This window comes from Tripterygium wilfordii, chromosome 14, assembly GCF_013401445.1.
Source record: "Tripterygium wilfordii isolate XIE 37 chromosome 14, ASM1340144v1, whole genome shotgun sequence".
NCBI lineage: Eukaryota > Viridiplantae > Streptophyta > Magnoliopsida > Celastrales > Celastraceae > Tripterygium > Tripterygium wilfordii.
The window spans coordinates 11,551,272-11,572,073 of NC_052245.1; the positions used below are offsets into that span (position 1 = coordinate 11,551,272).

Genomic DNA, 20,802 nt, shown 5'->3' on the forward strand with positions numbered 1-20,802 from the left:
TGCTCACCTACCAGCAGATGTGACAAGGCCAAAGCTGATTTGTCATAGCCTGCCAAACCAGTCACTTTAATTGGAGGAGTGTCAAGGCCAAAGTTTTATTTTCCTTTGTCTCTCTCTCACCAATCCCTTATACCTAATGCAGTAGTGGCTCTAGCGCCTAGGCTAACCATCATCACTATCAGCATCTGGAGTTGGAGCATTGTTGGTGGGGTAGACTGGGTAGTGATTCCCCATGTCATCCTCCTTTACCTACCCCTACCCACTATTGTTTTTACAATATATCCTTATCCATCAATATATATATATGTGTGTGTGTAATATGATGGCTAATACATGCAATATTGATATTTATGTCAAATTAGCTAGTGGCCAACTTATTGGACCTTATTTTGGATTGGTAATTAAGTGGGCCATGAATAAAAAGGCTGAGATGGTGAAATTGATCGATGTAACTCCTAACGCAAGCGGATGGTCGTGAGTTAAAGTCTTATGAGTGTTTCTATTATCGCAATTTGAGAGATGGATTCGTTGCTCAATCCAATATATTTGAATGTCACCCTACATTATCTTCCCACATTATACCTCGGTTCAGGTCTCAATTGATTCATGAGGGTTGCGAGGATCTTCTATTTGACTCAAAATTTAACAATTAGTTGTCTACTACGCAATTGGATGATTTCACGTTACATAAAAAAAAAAAAGTGGGCCATGGACTGTAAATTATGGGAATGTGGACCATGGTCCATGTTGCACCATGATTCTAAAATGACAAAAAAGAGGGCAATTTTCCTCACCTTTCCCCCTCCCACCTACCATCCTAGAAAAAGGGTGGGGTTGGCCATTTTTGGTAAGATAGTTTGGAGTAGTATTCAATTATTCATAATAAAAAAAAGTTTTATTAAATCTATGAAGACCCATCTCTTCAATTATAAAACACAAATCACTTGTCACATTAGTATTCTCAACCTCTCAAATATTCAAAAAAAAAAACCCTCTCAAATATTCAAAAATAAATAAAAAATTCAACAAAACCCATCTTTATGACATATTTGCTTGTATTTCCCTTCTAATTTTTTTTATTTATTAATAATAGACTTCTTAGCTCAAAAGGGGAAAAAAGAGAGAGGGTCCTCATAAGGAAAACACAAATGCATGAAGAAGAAAGAAAAATATATATTTCTAACGAGAAATTATCTATATTGAAAGACAACTTTACCCTCAAATCCCAATCCAAATGAGGCCAAAATAGTAATTTAGATCATATTTGTCCGCACATGAACAATACGTTTGGAAACATTATTATATTCGCACTACCAACCCTCAATTCATACCCTTGACTTTTTTCATTTTCGGACCGATAATATGCCCGGCTCCTCCATTTGTCTTCGTAGAGACATAAACGCAAACACGTAGAGGACAAGCAGAAAAGGCCCCGTGTGTTGCGGGACTCTTATAGACGTGTTGGATTCAATGTTAACCGATCAAGAAATGGCCGACTCCGGACTGTGGGACGGTGTTGTAGAGTTGACCAAGGCGGCGCAACAGAAGGGTGTTGATCCTATGCTGTGGGCTCTGCAGTTGTCGTCGAATTTGAGCTCGAATGGAGTGGCTCTGCCTTCTCCGGAGCTGGCGGACGTGCTGGTGTCGTACGTTTGTTGGAACATCAATGTCCCGATTATCTGGAAGTTCCTTGAGAAGGCCTTGATGATCAAGGTTGTGCCTCCAATGGTCGTCCTCGCTCTGCTCTCAGATAGGTCGGTTTTCTTGATTTCTCTTCTTTCTTAAGTGGGTGGGTTTTGTTTGAAAGAGAGTGCTTCTGTTGCAAATTTCAATTGAGGAAAACGTGAATTCGCCGTAAGAAGTTGTTTTGTTTTGCTCTGAGTATTTACTGTGCCGGCCTATCTTTTGGGTTTTCACTTTCCTCAATTTTAGATGGAAAACGAGAATGAAAGGCTTCTCTCTTTTTTTTTGCATCTTTTCTGGGTTTGATCTGGAACTATATGAACTTTTAAGCAATCCAGAGTGTTTTATGGTGGCTGGAGTGCCTTATGGCCTCAGTTCTTCTACCTTTCAGGTATTGAATCTATTGCAGGTCTCAGAACTTTTTTTTTTTCAAAAAATAAAAAATAAAAATCACAGTTATCCTGAAATAAATAATACAAACGATAATAATTATCTTAACATATTTATCATAAAAGCAAAAAATAAAAATAAGTGGAGACACCACACGCACGGCCCTGCATCTTCAATGAGGAAAGGAACTTTGAGTTTTTGTCACTTGTGTTGTTTTCTCTAGCGGTGAAGTTGATGTTTCCTCTGTAGGGGGACTCTCCTGTTATAAAGATCTTTTTGTACTGGTGAAAGTAAACGGAGAAAAAAAGGGGGGAAAAGGATTTTTTGATTTTACATTCTTTGTCCACGGATTGGAGAAAGTCAAATAGATAATGGTTCAATTTAGGTGACTTTTTACTGTTCATATTTATTTTTTCATTAGTTTTTTTGGTTTGAAAAATTGAAATGTAAATATTTTGACTTTTATTGCCCAACTTAACTTACAATCAAAATGGGTTGACAATTTTGCATTTCTCTTCAATGTTCTTGCTCTTTGCATTTTCATGGTTTTGCAGCATCTTGGATTTTGGTGGCATTGGATTAAAGATTTATCCATTTGGCTTCTTTTTAGGATGGACTTGAATTTCTCTTTGTTTTTACTTTTTGGTCACTTTGGTTTCAGGCATGGCTATTTTGTACAGAAATGAATTCTCCTTGTGTTTCTGGCTTAGACATTGTGCCATAGATTGTGAGGGACCGTTGAGTTTATAAAAATAGAGGTTTCCAATTGTAAGTTTCGTGGATTAGTTTAGATAACATTATATTTGGCTAAAATATTTATTGGTTTAATAATAAACTAAAATAGTCACTGAACAAGATATTCCTCGGAAAGTTCTCTCTGCAGTTTTTCTCATCCATCTTATATGTGTTTTCAATCAGGGTGATTCCAAAAAGATGTTCCCAACCAGCAGCATATAGGCTTTACATGGAACTCTTAAAGAGGCATGCATTTATGCTTAAATGTCATGTGAAGGGGTCTAATTATGAGCAGTAAGTCTACTAGTTTATGTTTTAGAGGTTCATTTAATGTAGGCTTGTTTTAATTGACTATATAATTCATTAATTTGGCTTATGAGGGTCAGACCATAATGTATTTCACCCGCTTAACAATATTGGATGGATTTTCTTTCATAATTTTGTGTGCGTACTTGCATGAAATTCGTTTAGATTTAAGAGTAAAATCTTCTTTTTTCTCCCTTGTTTGGATCTGCCAATGCCATATAGTTATGACAATCTGAAATTTGTGAAACATGTGTATTTGAGAACTTGTAAAAACTGTAATAGGTGATATGTATCATTTCTGAGGTGGCCCATTATAGCAACTGAAAAACCTGAACTTGACATGTACTTTAACGTATGATGAGCTTATTTTTTCCTTTACTCAACTCTCAACACAATACACTTTTCTCCACTGTAGAAGTCAAGCGATATTAGGATCTCTTTCTGTAAGGACCAATCGAGATGGCTGTATAACCAAAACTATTACTTAGGGTTAGGGACTGCTTCGGTCTACACCACCAGATGTTGAACTGAATAGATGTGCGAAAGAAAAAAAAAATGTAGAAGTTAGCTGCACAATGAAAGTAGCAATAGAATAAACATCAAGGAAGGGGACAGAGGTTCGAAGATATGTATGATTAATTGAAATATGAACAGCACACAGTTGTATTAGTATATCGTGTCATTTGAATTCCAGATTTATAAGAACTGTCTGTTACATAGGTCATGTTCACAATTGTATTCTGAGAAATGCATGTAAGTCTCTATGGATGAAGCTGACATTGATGGTATTTAAATGGTTAATGCTGACATTTCAAATTCACAGTTATGGTATTTAAAATGTTCCTTTTTTTTTCTGTAACCTTTTGTCATACCTTCTTCACACAGGGTCATGAAATCGATAGATGCTGTTCTTCATCTCTCCCAGGTTTTCAGTCTGGAATCAAATGAACCTGGTGTTCTTATGGTTGAGTTTATCTTATCAATTGTGTGGCAGTTACTAGATGCATCATTAGATGATGAAGGGTTGCTAGAATTTACTCCTGAGAAGAACACTGTGATGGCAACTAAACGTCTAGAAATTGGAATTGATTGTTATGATAATTATGATGACAAGCATACTGCACATCGTGAGAAATTGCGGAGTACGAACACTGTGATGGCCATTGAACTAATCGGGCAATTTCTGCAAAATAAATCGACTTCAAGGATTCTTTACTTGGCCCGTCAAAACTTGTATGTATTCCCTCTGAGAAGTGTTTCACAAACTCTGTGCATTTAACTTAATCGATGGTGAATAAGATTCCAAATAATTATTTTGCTTTTGCCTAGCATTGAGTAGGATTCGTAGTATGCCTGGAAAATTTTAAATTGATTATTGGTTGGATTTTGCTGTATATATTAGCTAGCAATATTTTCCACCCGTAGTTGCGCCAAAGTTTTACCCTTGTAAGGTTGTTATCTTTAAACAATCATAGACTTGTTTTCTTTTTCAAGTATGCTAATTTGTTTCCTACTTATAGATGTCATGAATCTAATGCTATTTTTTCTTAAATGCTACTTTCCACTCTCTCAGGCCCACTCATTGGGCAGGTTTTGCTCAGAGGTTACATCTGCTCGGATCAAAGTCATCCGCATTAAGAAATTCTAAAATTCTCACTCCTGAAGACTTCTTACGGTTAACTTTAGACACTGGTGTAATCTTGCCTCGAGAATGCAAGACAACTTCACTAGAAAAGTTCCATGCAGTTATGGCTTTTGGATCCGTGGCCTCATCTGCTGGTTTGTGCCATGGAGCTAGTCGTTCTGATCTTTGGCTACCTCTTGATTTGGCACTGGAAGATGCCATGGATGGATATCAAGTTAATGCCACAAGTGCCATTGAAATTATTACTGGTAGATGCAATATTTTCTCTCGGTCCTTGAAATAGTTTCCACCGAAATGACCTGAAAAAAAAGTCGGGATAGCGATATAACTTTTGTCTTTCATATTTTGTAGGACTTATTAAAACCCTTCAGGCAATAAATGGCACTACATGGCATGACACCTTCCTGGGGCTTTGGATTGCAGCTCTTCGACTAGTTCAAAGGGTTAGAATTTGCAGCTATTATATTATTATTATTATATTTTTCAACGTACTTTTGGAACAGAAGTAGAAGTTTCAGAAATTCCTCCATCTCATTTTTAGTTCATGATCTCTAGGAAAGGGATCCCATCGAGGGTCCTATGCCTCGCCTAGATGCTCGCTTATCTACATTATTGTCCATAACAACACTTGTGGTTGCTGAACTTATTGAGGAAGAGGAAGGTGCTCCAATTGATGAAACAGAATGTGGCTCCACAAATCATTGGAAAGAAAAAAGGAATTCAGGAAATCGTCGCGCTGATTTGGTTTCTAGCTTACAGGTATTGGGGGATTATCAGGGCTTGTTGCCTCCCCCTCAATGTGTTGTCTCTGCAGCCAATCAAGCTGCAGCAAAAGCCATGTTGTTTGTTTCAGGCATCAACATTGGAAGTGCCTACTTCGAGTGCATCAGTACAAATGACATGCCGGTCAACTGTGGTAAGTAATACTGTTTTGTATCAGCATTTTCAGATTGTGCTTAGAACCTTTTCTAGTGGATTCCCGTCAGGCACATTAAAGTTGTCCTATGTATAGCAATCCAAAGCAGCTCTCATGCATCAGCCTATGTGTCGAACAACCACTAAATATCAGAAGACCACAATCAGTTTGTTTTTTGCACAATGTAAACCATTAAAGAGTAGAAGTGTTTTGACGTATAAATCACTAGATGAATCTGGACTCCAGGTATATCTTCTTGAGCAGCAACTGCGAACCTACTTATAGAAAAGGACCTTGCTATGTCTCAGGTAAAACGAGAAGAATATGTGTTTTTACATGAAGAGACAAAAAACGTGAAAGATGTATATTTTCTGTTCTTTGATGTTTGATATAGTTTTGATTTATTTATCCTCATCCATATTTGGCAGTTTAGCTGATGCTAGGTTTTACACTACTACAATGTTTGCAGTAGCAAGTTTTTCGCTATTTTATGTTATTTCACATTTGTTTGATTCAATTCTTACCCAACAATCATTATTTGTATATAATTGTGTGTCCCATTTCAGCTGGAAACATGCACCATCTTGTAATTGAGTCTTGTATAGCCAGAAATCTACTGGACACATCAGCATATTTCTGGCCAGGCTATGTAAATGGACGCATCAGCCAAATACCTCACACTGTCCCAGGCCCAGCTCAAATATCCGGATGGTCATCATTAGTGAAGGGCGCTCCGCTTACTCAAGCAGTGATAAGTGCTCTGGTATCAACACCTGCTTCAAGGTAGAGCCACTATTATTGAACTTATTGTTTATTTAGTTCACCCTCATTTTTGGGTTATTGGAACTTCATTTGTTCTTGTGAATCTGCCTGTGTGTCTATTAATCTCCCAGTCACCTTTACAGTGGCACTTTTCACATTTAATTTTTTGAGTCAGCTTGTGTGTTTATATGGAACCATTTTTCACATTTGTTCATTTTTTCTTCTGAATCTGCCTGTTTTTCTATTAATCCACTCCCAGTCACCTTTACAGTGACACTTTTCACATTTAATTTTTTAAGTCAGCTTATATGTTTATATGGAACCATTGTGTTGAATTCTTCATCCTTGTTTCTTTTTGAGATACCTGAAGGTGTGGAGAGAGTGATTGGATCAGTCCAACTTATATATCAACTCTTTGGCAGGGCACAATCTTGGTGGATTCCAAGTTGATAAACATAACTAGTGAGATGGAGACTGGGGAGATTTCAGTTTGCAAAATAAAATCCATTGAAACATTTAATTTTATTCGAACTAGGGAGTCTAGGATAGTTAATCCTTTAGCTACTGCCTCTATAATTCATCAGGCTTATTGCCAGTAACTTAAGTTTCGAAACAGAGGGAGATCTAGTTGAATAACCTTCGAGTCATCTTCTAGTATCTTTTACTTTGGCCTGGTCTTCAGTTACTTCCATTTTCTTTCCTGAAGCCAGGTATATCAGATGCTCTTTTTTGTAAATTTACCAAGAGTAAAGCAAACTGAATTTAAGCTCATGGATTTGATGGAAGCTTGGCAGAGCTCGAGAAAATATTTGAAATTGCTGTCGAAGGATCAGATGATGAGAAGATATCAGCTGCTACCATTCTTTGTGGGGCATCTCTTATTCGGGGGTGGAATATTCAGGTAATGGGGCAAATGTTATGAATGTTCAGTGTGTTTACCTTCCACACCCCTTTTTTCCCCATTCACCTTCAGATCATTAACCATACTAATTTATGTATTCTATATTCATGCAGGAACACACAGTTACTTTTATTACTAGATTATTGTCCCCTCCAAGTCCTGCAGATTATTCTGGTGGTGACAGTCATCTGATAGATTATGCCCCCATCCTGAATGTGCTTATTGTCGGAATAGCATCTGTAGATTGTGTTCAGATTTTCTCGCTGCATGGAATGGTACATTTTATTCTAACTGATGCTTGCATGTCCCTAATACTTGGGTTGGATATTTTATTGCCATTGCCTGGACTAGATATAGTCAGAGTGTTGATGGCCTAAATGCTTATTTGTCATCAAGAATCAAAACCAAAAAATGCATTGATAAGAATAATACAATAAAATTTTAAAGTAGCTTTACAGAGGGGCGAAGTTCAGTGAATATTGATATGAGCAAGGATATAAGAGATGGTAGCTCATAAACAGAGTGGACTCAAGGCTTTAGTTGAACTGAAAAGTGATGAGGATTCTTCTGAGCAAGAGAACTAGATGACCGGAGGTTTTATTGGTCAAATTGAGTTGAGGATCTCTCAGATGAAACGGGGCCTGATTGAAAATTAAAAGAGAGTGGGAATTAGGGCAAGAACTGAGATAAACAGAGAGAAAAATGTTGCAACCAATGGTGATCCAATTCGGTATAAAAACAAATAGAGAATGTTTTAGCATTATCAACGTTTAAGAATTAGTTTCACAATTGTATCAGAGGTAAAATAGAACTTGTTGGCTTCAAGCCACTAATTTTACCGACAGACAAGGAGGGGGTTGTATTATTTTGTTTGTTTACTTTGTTTTCTTCCACCATCCTTTTTCTCCGTTCTTCAGCACTAGGGAACAAGTTAGGAATTTTAAGTGTTTAGTTTCCTTATCAGCTTCATATAAATTCTTTTGTTTATTTTCCTCTAACCAGGTTCCACAACTTGCATGTTCATTGATGCCAATATGCGAGGTTTTTGGATCATGTGTGCCCAATGTCTCGTGGACTCTTCCTACAGGAGAAGACATCTCTGCACATGCAGTGTTTTCAAATGCATTTGCACTTCTTTTGAGGCTGTGGAGGTTTAATCATCCCCCTTTTGAACATGGAGTGGGAGATGTACCCACGGTTGGATCCCAGTTGACTCCTGAATATCTCCTATCAGTAAGAAACTCCCACCTAGTATCTTATGGGAATGTTCACCAGAATCAAAACAAAAGGAGACTCTCTGCAGTTGCGAGTTCGTCATCTCAACGAGCTGTTTTTGTGGATTCATTTCCAAAATTAAAAGTGTGGTATCGGCAACATCAAAGATGTATAGCTTCAATACTGTCTGGTCTAGTCCATGGAACTCCAGTTCACCAGACTGTAGATGTGCTTCTTAACATGATTTTCAGAAAGATCAATAGAGGAAGCCAGCCTTTAACTTCTGTAACTTCTGGAAGTAGTAGTTCATCTGGACCTGGAATTGAAGATACTTCTTTAAGGCCTTTATTACCTGCCTGGGATGTCTTAGAGGCTGTTCCTTTTGTGGTTGATGCTGCTTTAACAGCGTGTGCTCATGGAAGACTGTCTCCTCGTGAACTAGCAACAGGTTTGTCCAGTGTGGTCCCGTGTTTTCTATTTTAGGACTGCGCATGTAGAAGAACAGTTAATGGATCACTTGCTTACTATTTTCTCTGTTACTTTTTTCAGGGACTTCCGTTTTCTTTGAAAATGAATACTTGTCAAGTAAACATGTTTGTGGCTGATATTTTCTGAAATGAGACTCATTTGTAGGGAAAAACTAAAACTAATTTCATTCATTTCAATGTTTCCTATTGAAAAATGGACCAGTCAACTCTCACTTTCTCTTTGCTCTTAAATTTTCTAAAAGACTTTTTCAGTTTCGGTTTGCCAAAAAAAAAAGCATTTCAAGAAAAATAGAAACAAAAATGGAATACGAAAAGTGTTTTAACAAATGAGAACGGAACAACCTTTCCAAACCAAATGCACTGTCATGGTTTTTAGACAACTCTGTCTTGAGGATCTAGGATGCTATTGGTATCTGTTAGATTTTCTTAAATTACAGCTTGGCACTTCGCTTGGAACTTAACGTAGTGAAAGTATTGCATCATCTTAGTTAATATGGAAATCCAGTTGTGAATTTGTCATCAATGTATATCATTAGTTGTTGAAATGTATGCTTTTGTGACATGAATTTCGAAAGTCTCAGGGCTTAAAGATTTGGCCGATTTTCTTCCCGTGTCTCTGGCTACCATAGTGAGCTACTTTTCTGCTGAAGTGAGTCGATGTGTTTGGAAACCAGTCATAATGAATGGTACAGATTGGCCCAGCCCTGCTGCAAGCCTGTCCAATGTTGAGGACAAGATCAAGAAAATTTTAGCCACAACAGGTGTTGATGTCCCAAGCCTTGCTGCAGGTTTTATTCTTTTCCTTTCCTGGCCCTTCTCTTCTGACCAATCAATATGCTGAGTGCTTCTGTTGCTAAAAATTTGGCTCTGTCTTTTTTCTTGAGCTTAAGCTATAATATTAAAATGAATATTTAGAAATTTAACAGGTGCTGGAAAATGAATCTTTTTTCTACCAACTTTGAAAACTCTTTCTTAAGTGTCTTTTCTGAGGATCATCGTTCTTGCAGGAGGGAGCACGCCAGCTACACTTCCACTGCCCCTTGCTGCCTTTGTAAGCCTCACCATAACCTATAAAATTGACAAAGCATCAGAACGCTTTCTCAATTTGGCTGGCCCAGCTTTAGAGTGCCTTGCAGCAGGTTGCCCTTGGCCTTGTATGCCAATTGTGGCTTCCCTATGGACTCAAAAGGCGAAGCGATGGTGTGATTTTCTTGTCTTTTCTGCATCTCGTACTGTATTCCTCCACAACAGTGATGCAGTAGTTCAGCTTCTCAAAAGCTGCTTCACTGCCACACTTGGTCTGAACAATACCCCTCTTTCAAGTAATGGTGGTGTTGGGGCTCTTCTTGGCCATGGATTTGGTTCTCATGTCTGTGGTGGGATCTCCCCTGTTGCTCCAGGCATTCTCTATCTACGTGCTTATCGATCTTTGAGAGATATTGTCTTTGTTACAGAAGAGATTGTTTCTCTTTTGATCCATTCTGTCAGAGCAATATCATGCAGTGGGCTTCCCAGGGATAGATGGGAGAAGTTAAAGACAGCCAAGAATGATATGAGATATGGACAGGTATCGCTTGCTGCAGCTATGAATAGAGTAAAACTTGCAGCTTCTCTTGGTGCTTCTTTAGTGTGGTTATCTGGCGGCTTAGGTTTAGTTATGTCATTATTCAAAGAAACTTTGCCTTCTTGGTTTATAGCTGTTCACGGATCCGGGCAGGAAGAAGGATCAGGAGAAATGGTAGCAATGCTCGGGGGCTTTGCCCTTGCGTATTTTGCAGTGCTTTGTGGAGCATTTGCTTGGGGCGTTGACTCGTCGTCGTCAGCATCAAAGAGGCGTCCAAGAATCCTAGGAATGCATATGGAATTTCTAGCCAGTGCACTTGATGGCAAAATATCACTGGGTTGTGATGGGGCAACTTGGCGTTCCTACGTATCGGGTTTTGTGAGCCTGATGGTGGGTTGCGCTCCCATGTGGGTGCTAGAGGTGGATGTAGATGTGTTGAAGAGAATAAGCACAGGGCTGAGACATTGGAACGAGGAGGAGCTTGCCCTGGCTTTGTTGGGAGTTGGTGGAGTTGGTTCAATGGGTGCAGCTGCTGAGCTGATAATTGAATCGGAATTGTGATTTCTTTCTTCTACATTCCTTCAAATTTCGTGTACAAGTTTCGTAGGATTGCAACTGTACTTCATAGCACATCGGCACGCACCTGAAGGTAGACATGGGATCCCAAAGTCCCTTTTCTCGGAGCTTGTCTTGAGTTATGTCCTGATTGAATGTTCTAAGTTTTAACCCTTGTCTAAGGGAAATTTTGTATAGGAAGCTCAACCATAGTCTAATCTAATGTGTCTTGTATTATATTATTTTCCAGAAAGTTGCCTGTAAAGTTTTGGTAGCTTCTACTTTCCAATAAACTCCTGGGAAAAGGTGTTAAATGTAACATGAGGAAGTTGGAACAAACTTGTGGGGTTGACGGTTTCTGCAGTAGAAGTCAATGCAGTATGCGGAGCCCCACTGTTGCCATTTATAAGATATAGAGACCCTTTCTGAACTCATTTCAATAATTTATCAAATGGAAGTTGAGCCGACTGTTCTTCATCCTGTCAACTGAAAAATTCAGGTTTTTAGAATAACCTTGCCGATGTATCATACAACTCCACTGAAGCCAGGCAATCTCTTCATTCTATTACTCTGCATATTGCTCCTTACTAAACGTGCATCATCCCATCTTCCTGCATCTGCATATATGTTGGATAAAAGAACTCGACTGGCTCCATGAGATGGTTCCAACCTTGCTAGATTCTCTGCAGCCTTTTCTCCTACATCAACGTTCGCATGAGTTCTGCATGCAGCCAACAATGTGCCCCATATCACAACATCTGCCTTCATGGGCATGCTCTCTATCATTTCCTCAGCTTCTTGTAGTCGCCCAGCTCTGCCCAGAAGATCCACCATGCAGCCATAATGCTTGATGTCTGGATCTATATTATGTTCACTCTTCATGCTCCTAAAATATTTTTCCCCTAGATTCACCAGCCCTGCATGGCAACAAGCAGTGAGGACTCCGATGAATGTGATTGCATTGAGTTTCATGGACCGTTTTTGCAAATCAGAAAATACATTCAGTGACAAATTTGCATGTCCGTGCACAGCCAGCCCGCATATAACTGCATTCCATGGCGAGACATTCCCAGCCTTCTCCCGGATCTGATAGAAAAATTCCACGGCTGTATTGATACTCCCGCATTTGGCATACATGTCAATGATTGCAGCACTTAAATTGTCAGTTAGGGGAATGGAGTTATTATGCACGTACTCATGCGCCCATCTTCCTTCTTTCAATGTGCCTAAAGAGGAAATTGCAGAGAATACGCTCACCATAGTGATTTCATTTGGTTGGACTCCACTAGCTACCATTTCATGGAAGAGTTCAAGAGCCAAATTGGGCTGCTCACTCTGTGCATAACCAGCAATCATTGAACTCCAAGCAAAAACATCTCTTTCTGGCATCTCATTGAACATTTCCCTCGCGTCATCAATCATTCCGTTTCTAATAAACCCTGCTATAAGGGCATTCGAAGATGCAACATGGTCTTTAATGCCGACTTCAAACTGTAAACAAGAATCCTTGATCCTGCCACAAGAAGCATAAAAGTGGATGACTGTTGCCTGTATAAAACCACTGTACTCAAAGCCAACTTTAACAGCCACACAATGAAATTGCAGACCTTCGCCTATAGCTGTTGCTTTACTACAAGCTGAAACTAAATCAACAATCATAATTTCATTAGGCCTCAGGTCACTTTGTAGCAGTGCACGATACATCACCATAGCTTCACTTAACCATTCTATTTGGCAGTACCCATTAATCATCGTACCCCAAGAAACCACATCTTTATTAGGAATCGTCTCAAATACCTCTCTAGCAAAATCAACAAGCCCTGCCTTTGAATACCCATTTAACATGACATTCCACGAAACTATATTCCTCTCGGGCATCTCATCAAACAACCTTCTTGCATCCCCCAAACTCGAACAAATACAGTACATATGCAACAAATTCGTCGAAATGAGAACCAACCCTTCAAGCTGCAACTTAGTTACCAATCCATGCAGCATTCTGCAATCCCAAATCCCACCCAAAGGTGAGCAAGCGGAGATCACATTCACCAGTGTAACCTCATTTGGGGCTACCCCCATAATTCTCATATTCTTAAAAACCTCAATTGCCTCCATCCAGCAGTCATTTTGTACAAGACCAATTATCATGGTAGTGTAGGAGACGCATCCTCTATCAGGCATTACTTTAAACAACCAACGTGAATCATCCAATCTACCCGATCTCGCATACCCACCAATCATAATATTGTAAGAGGCAGTATCCAACTTAGAACAAGAATCAAACACGTTCCGTGCATCAGACATGAACCCGCATTTAACATACATATTGATCAAACTGTTCTGTACAAAAATGTTGGAATCGCTGCCGGACTTTAAAACAAAGCAGTGCACTTGTTGACCCTGAGAGACATCCAGATGGGTCGCGCAAGATTTAAGTGCTGATACCAAAGCGAGCTCGTGATCGTAATGTTTGAGGTCCGTTTGGGCATTGAATAGTAAATGAGTGAGCTGGGGAGAGATTTGGGGGGTTTTGGCGGAGACCCATCTGAGAGAGCTGGTGGATATTGAAGGCGGAGAGACGAGAAAGCGAAGAACTGATGTGGGTCTGGGAGAGAGGAACATTAGAGGAGACCATGAGACCGGTGGGTATCGCTTGGTTTTAGTTCGAGACTCGGGGCGGGGGAAAAATTATAAGCCAAAAAAAAAAATATATATATATATATATATATATATATATATTTTTAATTCACAGATATCCCTAATAAATAAACTAGTCAGATCCGTTTAGCCACTCTGAAAAGAAAAGAAAATTGATGAAAACAATTTTGTGTGACCAAGTAATATATGTAGTGGCCAAAATTCATTTAGGCTCACTTACCTTCGAACATGGGCCCAAGCCCTTTATTCTTATCTACAGATCCATAAAGCATCCAGGCCCATAGCCCATATGATGTCAGGCCCATGATTCATCAAGCACCAATAATAGACATCATCCTTTACGTCATACTTGACATCTGCAATGGGCATCGCATAAGACGTCATATTGTTTGTACATTGACAACAGAATATCATAGTTTGACACAAGTCAACTGCCACCAGTGTTATATCAATCAACAATCCACCAGGCGCCAATTCAACTCACATTGGACCCTCACTATTACAAAGCAGTCTGTAATCTGTGTATCAATAACCTTACTTGAGAGATAAGGCATTGTCAAGTATGATTACTTTCATGTATAATGTCAAATAAAGTATGCTTACACGTTTCCATGGAAGCTCTACATTCCACCTTCTACATGACATGTGGCCTATCTACATATTATCTATGCATCTAACCTGACAATACCCATCCTTTCCCTTATTTTATAGGTCCCGGCATGTTACTTTAGACATGATTTTTCACAGGGAATTTTCCCAACCATTCATCGAAAAGGACACCGGTCGTTGACATAATTTCCAAGATAGATACCATGAAACTTCCATAAATAATCCTCCCCCATATCTGGAAAAGGATATGCTTATTACATGCCTAAACACTAAGCCTACCTCTCACCATTCTCATGACCAAACATCATCTTTTGTCGGTTTCCATCCACTATCTACTTCTTTATTTCTGTCACTGACTAGACCGTCGGAATCTCTACGACCGATACCCCCCAATCTAGTCTTGGAGCTTCTCACGATTTTGTTTCTTGAAGCGTTTACAAGAATCAAGGTCGCAGACCACCCCCACTTCATTGGTATTTGACTATTCAACGATTATTGTGATTTTATCTCGTACAATATATATTCATAGATGACAATGTAAGGGAAATAAAGAACAGATATTTGTTGATTCAAAAAAAATTCTCAATAGTTGCGCATAATCATTCTTTTATAGTTGAAATTGGCATATGCACTTGGTTGGAGCAATCTCTAAAATTTAATATGAAGTTTCAGGGTGTTGGGTTCACTCGCGAAAGGAGGCAAAAGTCAGTCGAACTGATACTGTTCAATGGCTTTGAATTTTGAACTTAGATGGATTTACCTGATTTATGGATTTTTCGCAAAAAAAAATATATATAAAAAACCATGCCAAAGACCAAGACAACCCTACATCCTCGTCGCATAATGGGAGTATGACATTGGGCAACATCTTCCCACTGCTCCTTTGCAACAGAAACACAAGTTTATCCAAGGTAATGGAGCCAGTTTTGGTATAATGCAAAGGCATCATTCTACATTCCCTCATTCAAAAGCCATCTACTTCAAATCCATAAATCAGGTCAAATAAAGGAATAGAGTAATCTTTCTAAATCAAAGGTTAAAACTTAAAACCCTGTTGGCAGGCTAGAAATGGGGAGCAACAAAAGAGGGAGGGGGAAGAAGATAAAACTTAAATTAAGTATAGGGTATTATATATTTTTATTCTTGTTCCCATAAAATATGGAAGGAGATGGCTGTCCATCGAATGTTGTATATCATCCCTGAATGAAAACAATATCTCCACATATTATGTAAGGATGTGGAGATTGCTGCCGGATTGTAGGGATTTGGTAAATCGTCTTGATCAAGAGTCTTCAGTATTGTAGATGTTTTTGTCCAATATCTAAAACTAGACTGTAAAAGATAAAAAGCAAATGGGCGGAAATATCTGAAATGTTGTCCGAAGACAATATCATCATGAAAAATCAGCGATGATCACCGCTCCCATTAAGAGCCCTGCAAGAACCAGAAGATAAGGTTATTATCACTCTCACACCAACATTTTTACTACAACACACCCATGGGAAATACTATATTATTGTAATCACCTAAGGCAGCATACAATTGTCAGTGCAAATGGACCATGAATCCTGAACCATGAAATTCAGCATACTAAGTCTAATATCAACATTTTCATGAAGTTGGAACCTCTCTTAAGTTGTGCCACATTGAACCCATCCCTACAGGGTAAACACTGCACACCAAGCTCTAGCGACATCCAATGCACAATACCAAAGGAAAAATGCAACAAAAATCCAACCACCTATGGCCTTACCAATTTACTTTTTTTCTAGGACAGAGCAGACCGTCATTATTATCATTTCCTCCAATTGTTAAAAGTGAAAGTTTAATACCAGCTTCTAGCTAAATTGAAAATGCCTTAAGACCATTAGTTGTACATTTGTACATGTACAAGGTTCTGCTGATGAAATTTCATATTTCAAGTAGTGTACACACTGAAAAACCATTCTTCAAACCTAAGCCTATGCATGAAGTGTGGGAGAAGAGATTTAACAAGTTCAGCCCCTACCATAACTCATCTCTCATGAAGGTTCAGACAGAAGCAATAGTTAAAGTCGCATCTGAAAGATAAAACATCTAATCTAAAGTCTAAACACTTTTACATATCAAAATGTTAAGAGGCAGGAATATTTTCTAAATATTATATGTAAAAGATTATCTTGAAGAAAACATAATCAACTTGCTATATTAAGATCAATTTTCAACTAAATCAGTGTCAACACTACAACACACATTTTATATAATACACATCACTCTACTTACAAAAGAAAGTCGGAAATGAGGAGGAAATGGTCAAAGACGGCAAATGTAGTTAAATTACTTTTTAAAGAAGAAATACAATACTAACATTACTAACACTCAAAATGCTCCAAATTTTGTTAAGGTGTGGCATACCTATTGACCATACAATGTCCACCCGATCAGGTTGTTAAGAAGCTGAAAATAACTGATTTCACGCCTTACCACCAAGTTTAAACTTAAGAAACTTGTCTACATAATTAACGGCAGACATTGATAGTTGACAAGCCCAACATAAAGGCTAAAAAGATTGGCAACTATATGATTCCCTTACCTTATATAAGCTAGACATTAATGGTCTCCTATGAAGGGAATATAGAAACCAGCACTGCTTGGAAATTCCATCAGGATAATGGTAGCATGCTATGGCTATAAACAGTGGTCAACAACACCACAAGAGAGGGCATAGGTTAAACCAAAGGTAAAATTCCTAGCCAAAAAATGGGGGCCTCAAAGGTATCTGATTATCGTTTAAGTAGAATCTTCCATGACTCGAGTGCTACGATCCAATAAAATTGCGAACAAGTTTATAATATCATCCGTGATTCATGTGCTATGACCTGATGTGGACAATTTTTTTAGATATTTTGAAAGGACAGCATTGACAAAGTCACAAGAGAGGACACTAAATAAAATGTTGAAAAGCAACATATATTAAACCACATGTAGCTAGATTCAAATAAGATCGTCAAATTGTACGAAAAAACCAAATGAAAAGAGGACACTCATCCAAGATCTTTCGAAGTTTAGCAACAACCAGACATCCTCGTCACAACTAACTTTTTGCCACCAAAATTCCCACACATGAACTAATAAAGTTGTTTATGAATAGTAACTGATCCCCTGAAGTTGTTGCTAACAGGGAGCACCATGGCCTAGCTTCTGGCTATCTCCAATAACTACCATTTGGAAATACATTCTGTTCTATTTACCTAAAGAAATCTCCACACTTCCTTTGCTATCACTTTGTTGTGCATGCAAAGGAGAACTACTAACCTCAGAAAGATATCCAGCCTCCGTATGAGAGTGGTGCAAGAAATCATACAAATATAGCCTGTTGAGCAGGCAATGAAATTCGAACCTCCCCAATATACAGTCTATACTCTACAGTGAGTCAAGTGCATCTTTATAAATTATAATCTCTTATGAAATTTGCTATATGCACTTCCGCACTTTCAGCCCGATAATCGATCTTAACCTCATGCCTGTTACACAGCCCAATGCCTTCTTCTTTTGAGTAGTACCACCAAGCCCAATGCACGAGCCATAGTCTCCAAGCACATCAATATGAAGAGTTTCAGGATTTATTTGGTGCAACATCAAAGCAAGAGAATTTAAGGCAGAACAATAAGAATTTAATTAGGTAGAGTAAAAAGGCACTCAGACAGGTGAAGACCAGTTCATCTTCATCTTCTACACCCCACTTCTACAGAAATAGATCAATCAGAAAACTTAACAAACAGACTAACTAGAACTAGAACAAAACCAACCAAAAATGGATTCAAATAAAACATTATAGTTAACAATCAAAACACTGCTGACATTCATATCAAAAAGGAAAGGAAACTGAAGCAGAGTACAACGAAGAATGCCAAAAGCTTAGCATGGCCCTGAAGTCTAAGCTAATAGTATGCTCCCCATCAATCAGTCAATCCACAAATCTAAACCCTTTTGGCCTGCCAATGGCACTTGGATTCCCTGATGTTTTGGCATTATAATGCAAAAAACTATTAACTTTTCACTTCCACTTGCTTCAACAGCATTACTAAAACACCTCATAATTCAACTCACTCAGCATCTTACCTAATAAATAAGATATGAACAGTTGGATGGCAATCAATAAATTCCTCCTTCTATGATAATCTAATCAGCAAAGTCCATATAGCCACACGAAATCCATAACGCAGGCAGTTAGAGGCTTCTGATTTTCCCAAATAATACTGTCTTCTATCACATATATATTAGAGGAATCTAAGAGAATTTAGACAAATTTTCCTCAAGTGTGTAACTCCTGGAAAATAGCTGGTTTACCAAGCATAAAAGTACTTAGCTAGTAGATACTAGCTTTATGATGCTGCAAATAAATTACAAAACAAGGAAAATTTCTGCCTAAGTTAGCACACATGGCCAATTTTTGGATAGTTCCTGTCCCCTAGAAAGCAATTTCTGAAAAAAACTTGAGATGGAAAAAAAAGGGTGCACATGAAAGATGACAAAGATGCCAATATAAGTAAAATAGAGTAATTATATAGGTAACCTGTATCGTTACTGTACCTTTTGCCCATCGAGGCAAACATAAAGTAGTTATAAACCAAAGAAACTGCAAAACTATTTCGCTTCTACTTGTTGTCCCAAGGTTAGAAAACAGTTTTTAGCATAACTAATTGAAAAAACAAAAGCGTAGCTAAACCTTTGAGTTAGGAAGCAAACACGTCCTATAAGTTCCTTTCTTCTTTCAGCTTATGGAATGGTAACCTCAAGTTGAAGTGTTGAACTCTGAATGAATTGCTATTGCTACTATAGGCCGCCATTAAGAATTATTACATTTTATTTTCAATCAAACAACAAGATTTATTAAAACCTCCATTGTGACAAATACCACTGATAAATACCCAAGTCTTCAGCTACACAGGGGCCAAGATCACTTGATCCCCAACAATGAGTTACACATTTCATGGCTTTGTTTCATTGACACAACAGATTGAAATTGAGAACAAAACCATTCTAGTGAAACAAATAACTAGCTTTGATAGAAACAATGAAGAGAACCTATCTAGACCAATAATATTTTTATGGATGGACTGCACTTTCATCAGAATCAAAATAATCATCAATCATTCTATATATACATATATGCCTACGCAGAAGAAAACTACATTCTAACAGAAGATTTTTCAGTTTCAGCAACAAACAATAAGACAAGCAACCTAACTTGAATAAACTCCAAACATTTAATAAGAAATTTCCAATTCTTTAATCCATCCACATAATAAACCCAAAATTGTAATTCACACAAAAATTTGCTATCTACAAAGAACAATGTATTGGAAAGAAAAAAAAAAACACCAGCAACCCTAATCCAACACCAAAGAGAAATGCAAAGAAAAAACAACGAAATCGCATGAAAAGTTAATTAGTTAATGAAATCAAAGCAATCAAAAAGGGGGAAAAATAGGACGATTACCTTTTCTGCCGTCTACCGCGCTTGGGCCCCCAGCCCTCAAGCTTAGCAACAGGACACCCACACCGTGAGCGAAAGAGCAGGACAGCCCGGCCATTCGGTGGGGCCATCTTTCTCAGCTCAGCCCTGAGACACTCATAATCAGGATTAGACTCGCTGCCGCCCTTCCAGGGTAAAGCATCGATGTCCTTAGCGGATCTGATTGACTCCTCGGTCTGTAACTGCAAGTCGAATTCAAGAGCCTTCTTCAAGCCCTTACATCCCGGCCGATCGCAGCGACGTGAGCGCGAACCGCAGCAGAAGTCGAGGAGGAGGAGGGAGAGGAAGAAGAAGCCAAAGAACGCGAGAAGGTAAGGAAGAGACAAAGAGAAGGAAACGGAGAAGGAGAGAGTCGGAAGGTGAGGGGAGGAGAGCGAGAGGAGGAGAGAGAGGGAGTGAAAGAGATAGGAGAAGTAGGAAGAAACCAGGAATGTTCCGGAGAAAAGCACGACGATCAGGATCAGCAAGTCCAGCGTCGCCGACGGCGAGTGCCTACACAGCGTGGAATGCGCGTGAGAATGAGAGTGATGATTGGAAGCAGAACTCGTCGGGTTCGTGAGTTTCGATGGAGTCGAAGAGACCGAAGGCATGGTGTGGCTGTCGGGGTGCTGACGGTGGTGATGATGATGAAAAAGGGGTGATGGCGCATGTTAGAGAGCGAGAGCTTGAACTTAGAGGGACCCGCTTTTTTACATTTTTCATTTTTCGGATTTTTTTTCTAAATAAAATAATTATTCCTTTACCATTTTGGGACAAAAGTTGTATTCTTTTCGTGTGTTATATTCAATAATAAACGCTAATACGTTAAAACAGACTTTGAGATTATCCTTTAACCAGACTTAAATATGTGACTTTTA

General features: G+C 38.6%; 3 protein-coding genes across 8 annotated transcripts; 1 reads left to right on the forward strand and 2 right to left on the reverse strand.

Annotated features, from left to right (window-relative positions):
• The first annotated feature begins 1,333 nt into the window (after positions 1–1,333).
• LOC120015399 (mediator of RNA polymerase II transcription subunit 33A) lies at positions 1,334–11,594 on the forward strand. 4 transcript variants are annotated; one of them, XM_038867815.1, is made up of 13 exons: positions 1,335–1,754; positions 2,735–2,841; positions 2,992–3,102; positions 4,000–4,347; positions 4,688–5,007; positions 5,111–5,202; positions 5,315–5,675; positions 6,242–6,458; positions 7,224–7,338; positions 7,452–7,613; positions 8,341–9,001; positions 9,617–9,829; positions 10,049–11,594. In XM_038867815.1, the coding sequence occupies exons 3-13, from the start codon at positions 3,038–3,040 to the stop codon at positions 11,164–11,166; spliced, it is 3,672 nt and encodes a 1,223-aa protein (XP_038723743.1). In that variant the 5' UTR covers positions 1,335–1,754; positions 2,735–2,841; positions 2,992–3,037; the 3' UTR covers positions 11,167–11,594. The 4 variants fall into 4 exon arrangements, with proteins under 4 accessions (XP_038723740.1, XP_038723742.1, XP_038723743.1 ...); XM_038867812.1 differs by lacking the exon at positions 2,735–2,841 and having other exon boundaries at positions 1,334–1,754; XM_038867813.1 differs by lacking the exon at positions 2,735–2,841 and having other exon boundaries at positions 9,623–9,829.
• LOC120015400 (pentatricopeptide repeat-containing protein At5g19020, mitochondrial) lies at positions 11,501–13,836 on the reverse strand. The gene has a single exon (XM_038867816.1). It carries the CDS (start codon positions 13,780–13,782, stop codon positions 11,686–11,688), a length of 2,097 nt encoding a protein of 698 aa, XP_038723744.1. The 5' UTR covers positions 13,783–13,836; the 3' UTR covers positions 11,501–11,685.
• Positions 13,837–15,535: 1,699 nt separating this feature from the next.
• On the reverse strand, positions 15,536–20,634 carry LOC120014375 (uncharacterized protein At5g19025-like). Of its 3 annotated transcripts, XR_005471553.1 has the most exons (3): positions 19,910–20,634; positions 17,722–17,996; positions 15,536–15,861 (listed from the first exon to the last, which is right to left on the reverse strand). XR_005471553.1 is itself a non-coding variant. In XM_038866315.1 (2 exons), the coding sequence occupies exons 1-2, from the start codon at positions 20,533–20,535 to the stop codon at positions 15,831–15,833; spliced, it is 657 nt and encodes a 218-aa protein (XP_038722243.1). In that variant the 5' UTR covers positions 20,536–20,608; the 3' UTR covers positions 15,536–15,830. The 3 variants fall into 3 exon arrangements, 2 of the variants coding, with proteins under 2 accessions (XP_038722243.1, XP_038722244.1); XM_038866315.1 differs by lacking the exon at positions 17,722–17,996 and having other exon boundaries at positions 19,910–20,608; XM_038866316.1 differs by lacking the exons at positions 15,536–15,861; positions 17,722–17,996 and adding an exon at positions 18,005–18,151 and having other exon boundaries at positions 19,910–20,630.
• Positions 20,635–20,802: the final 168 nt, after the last annotated feature.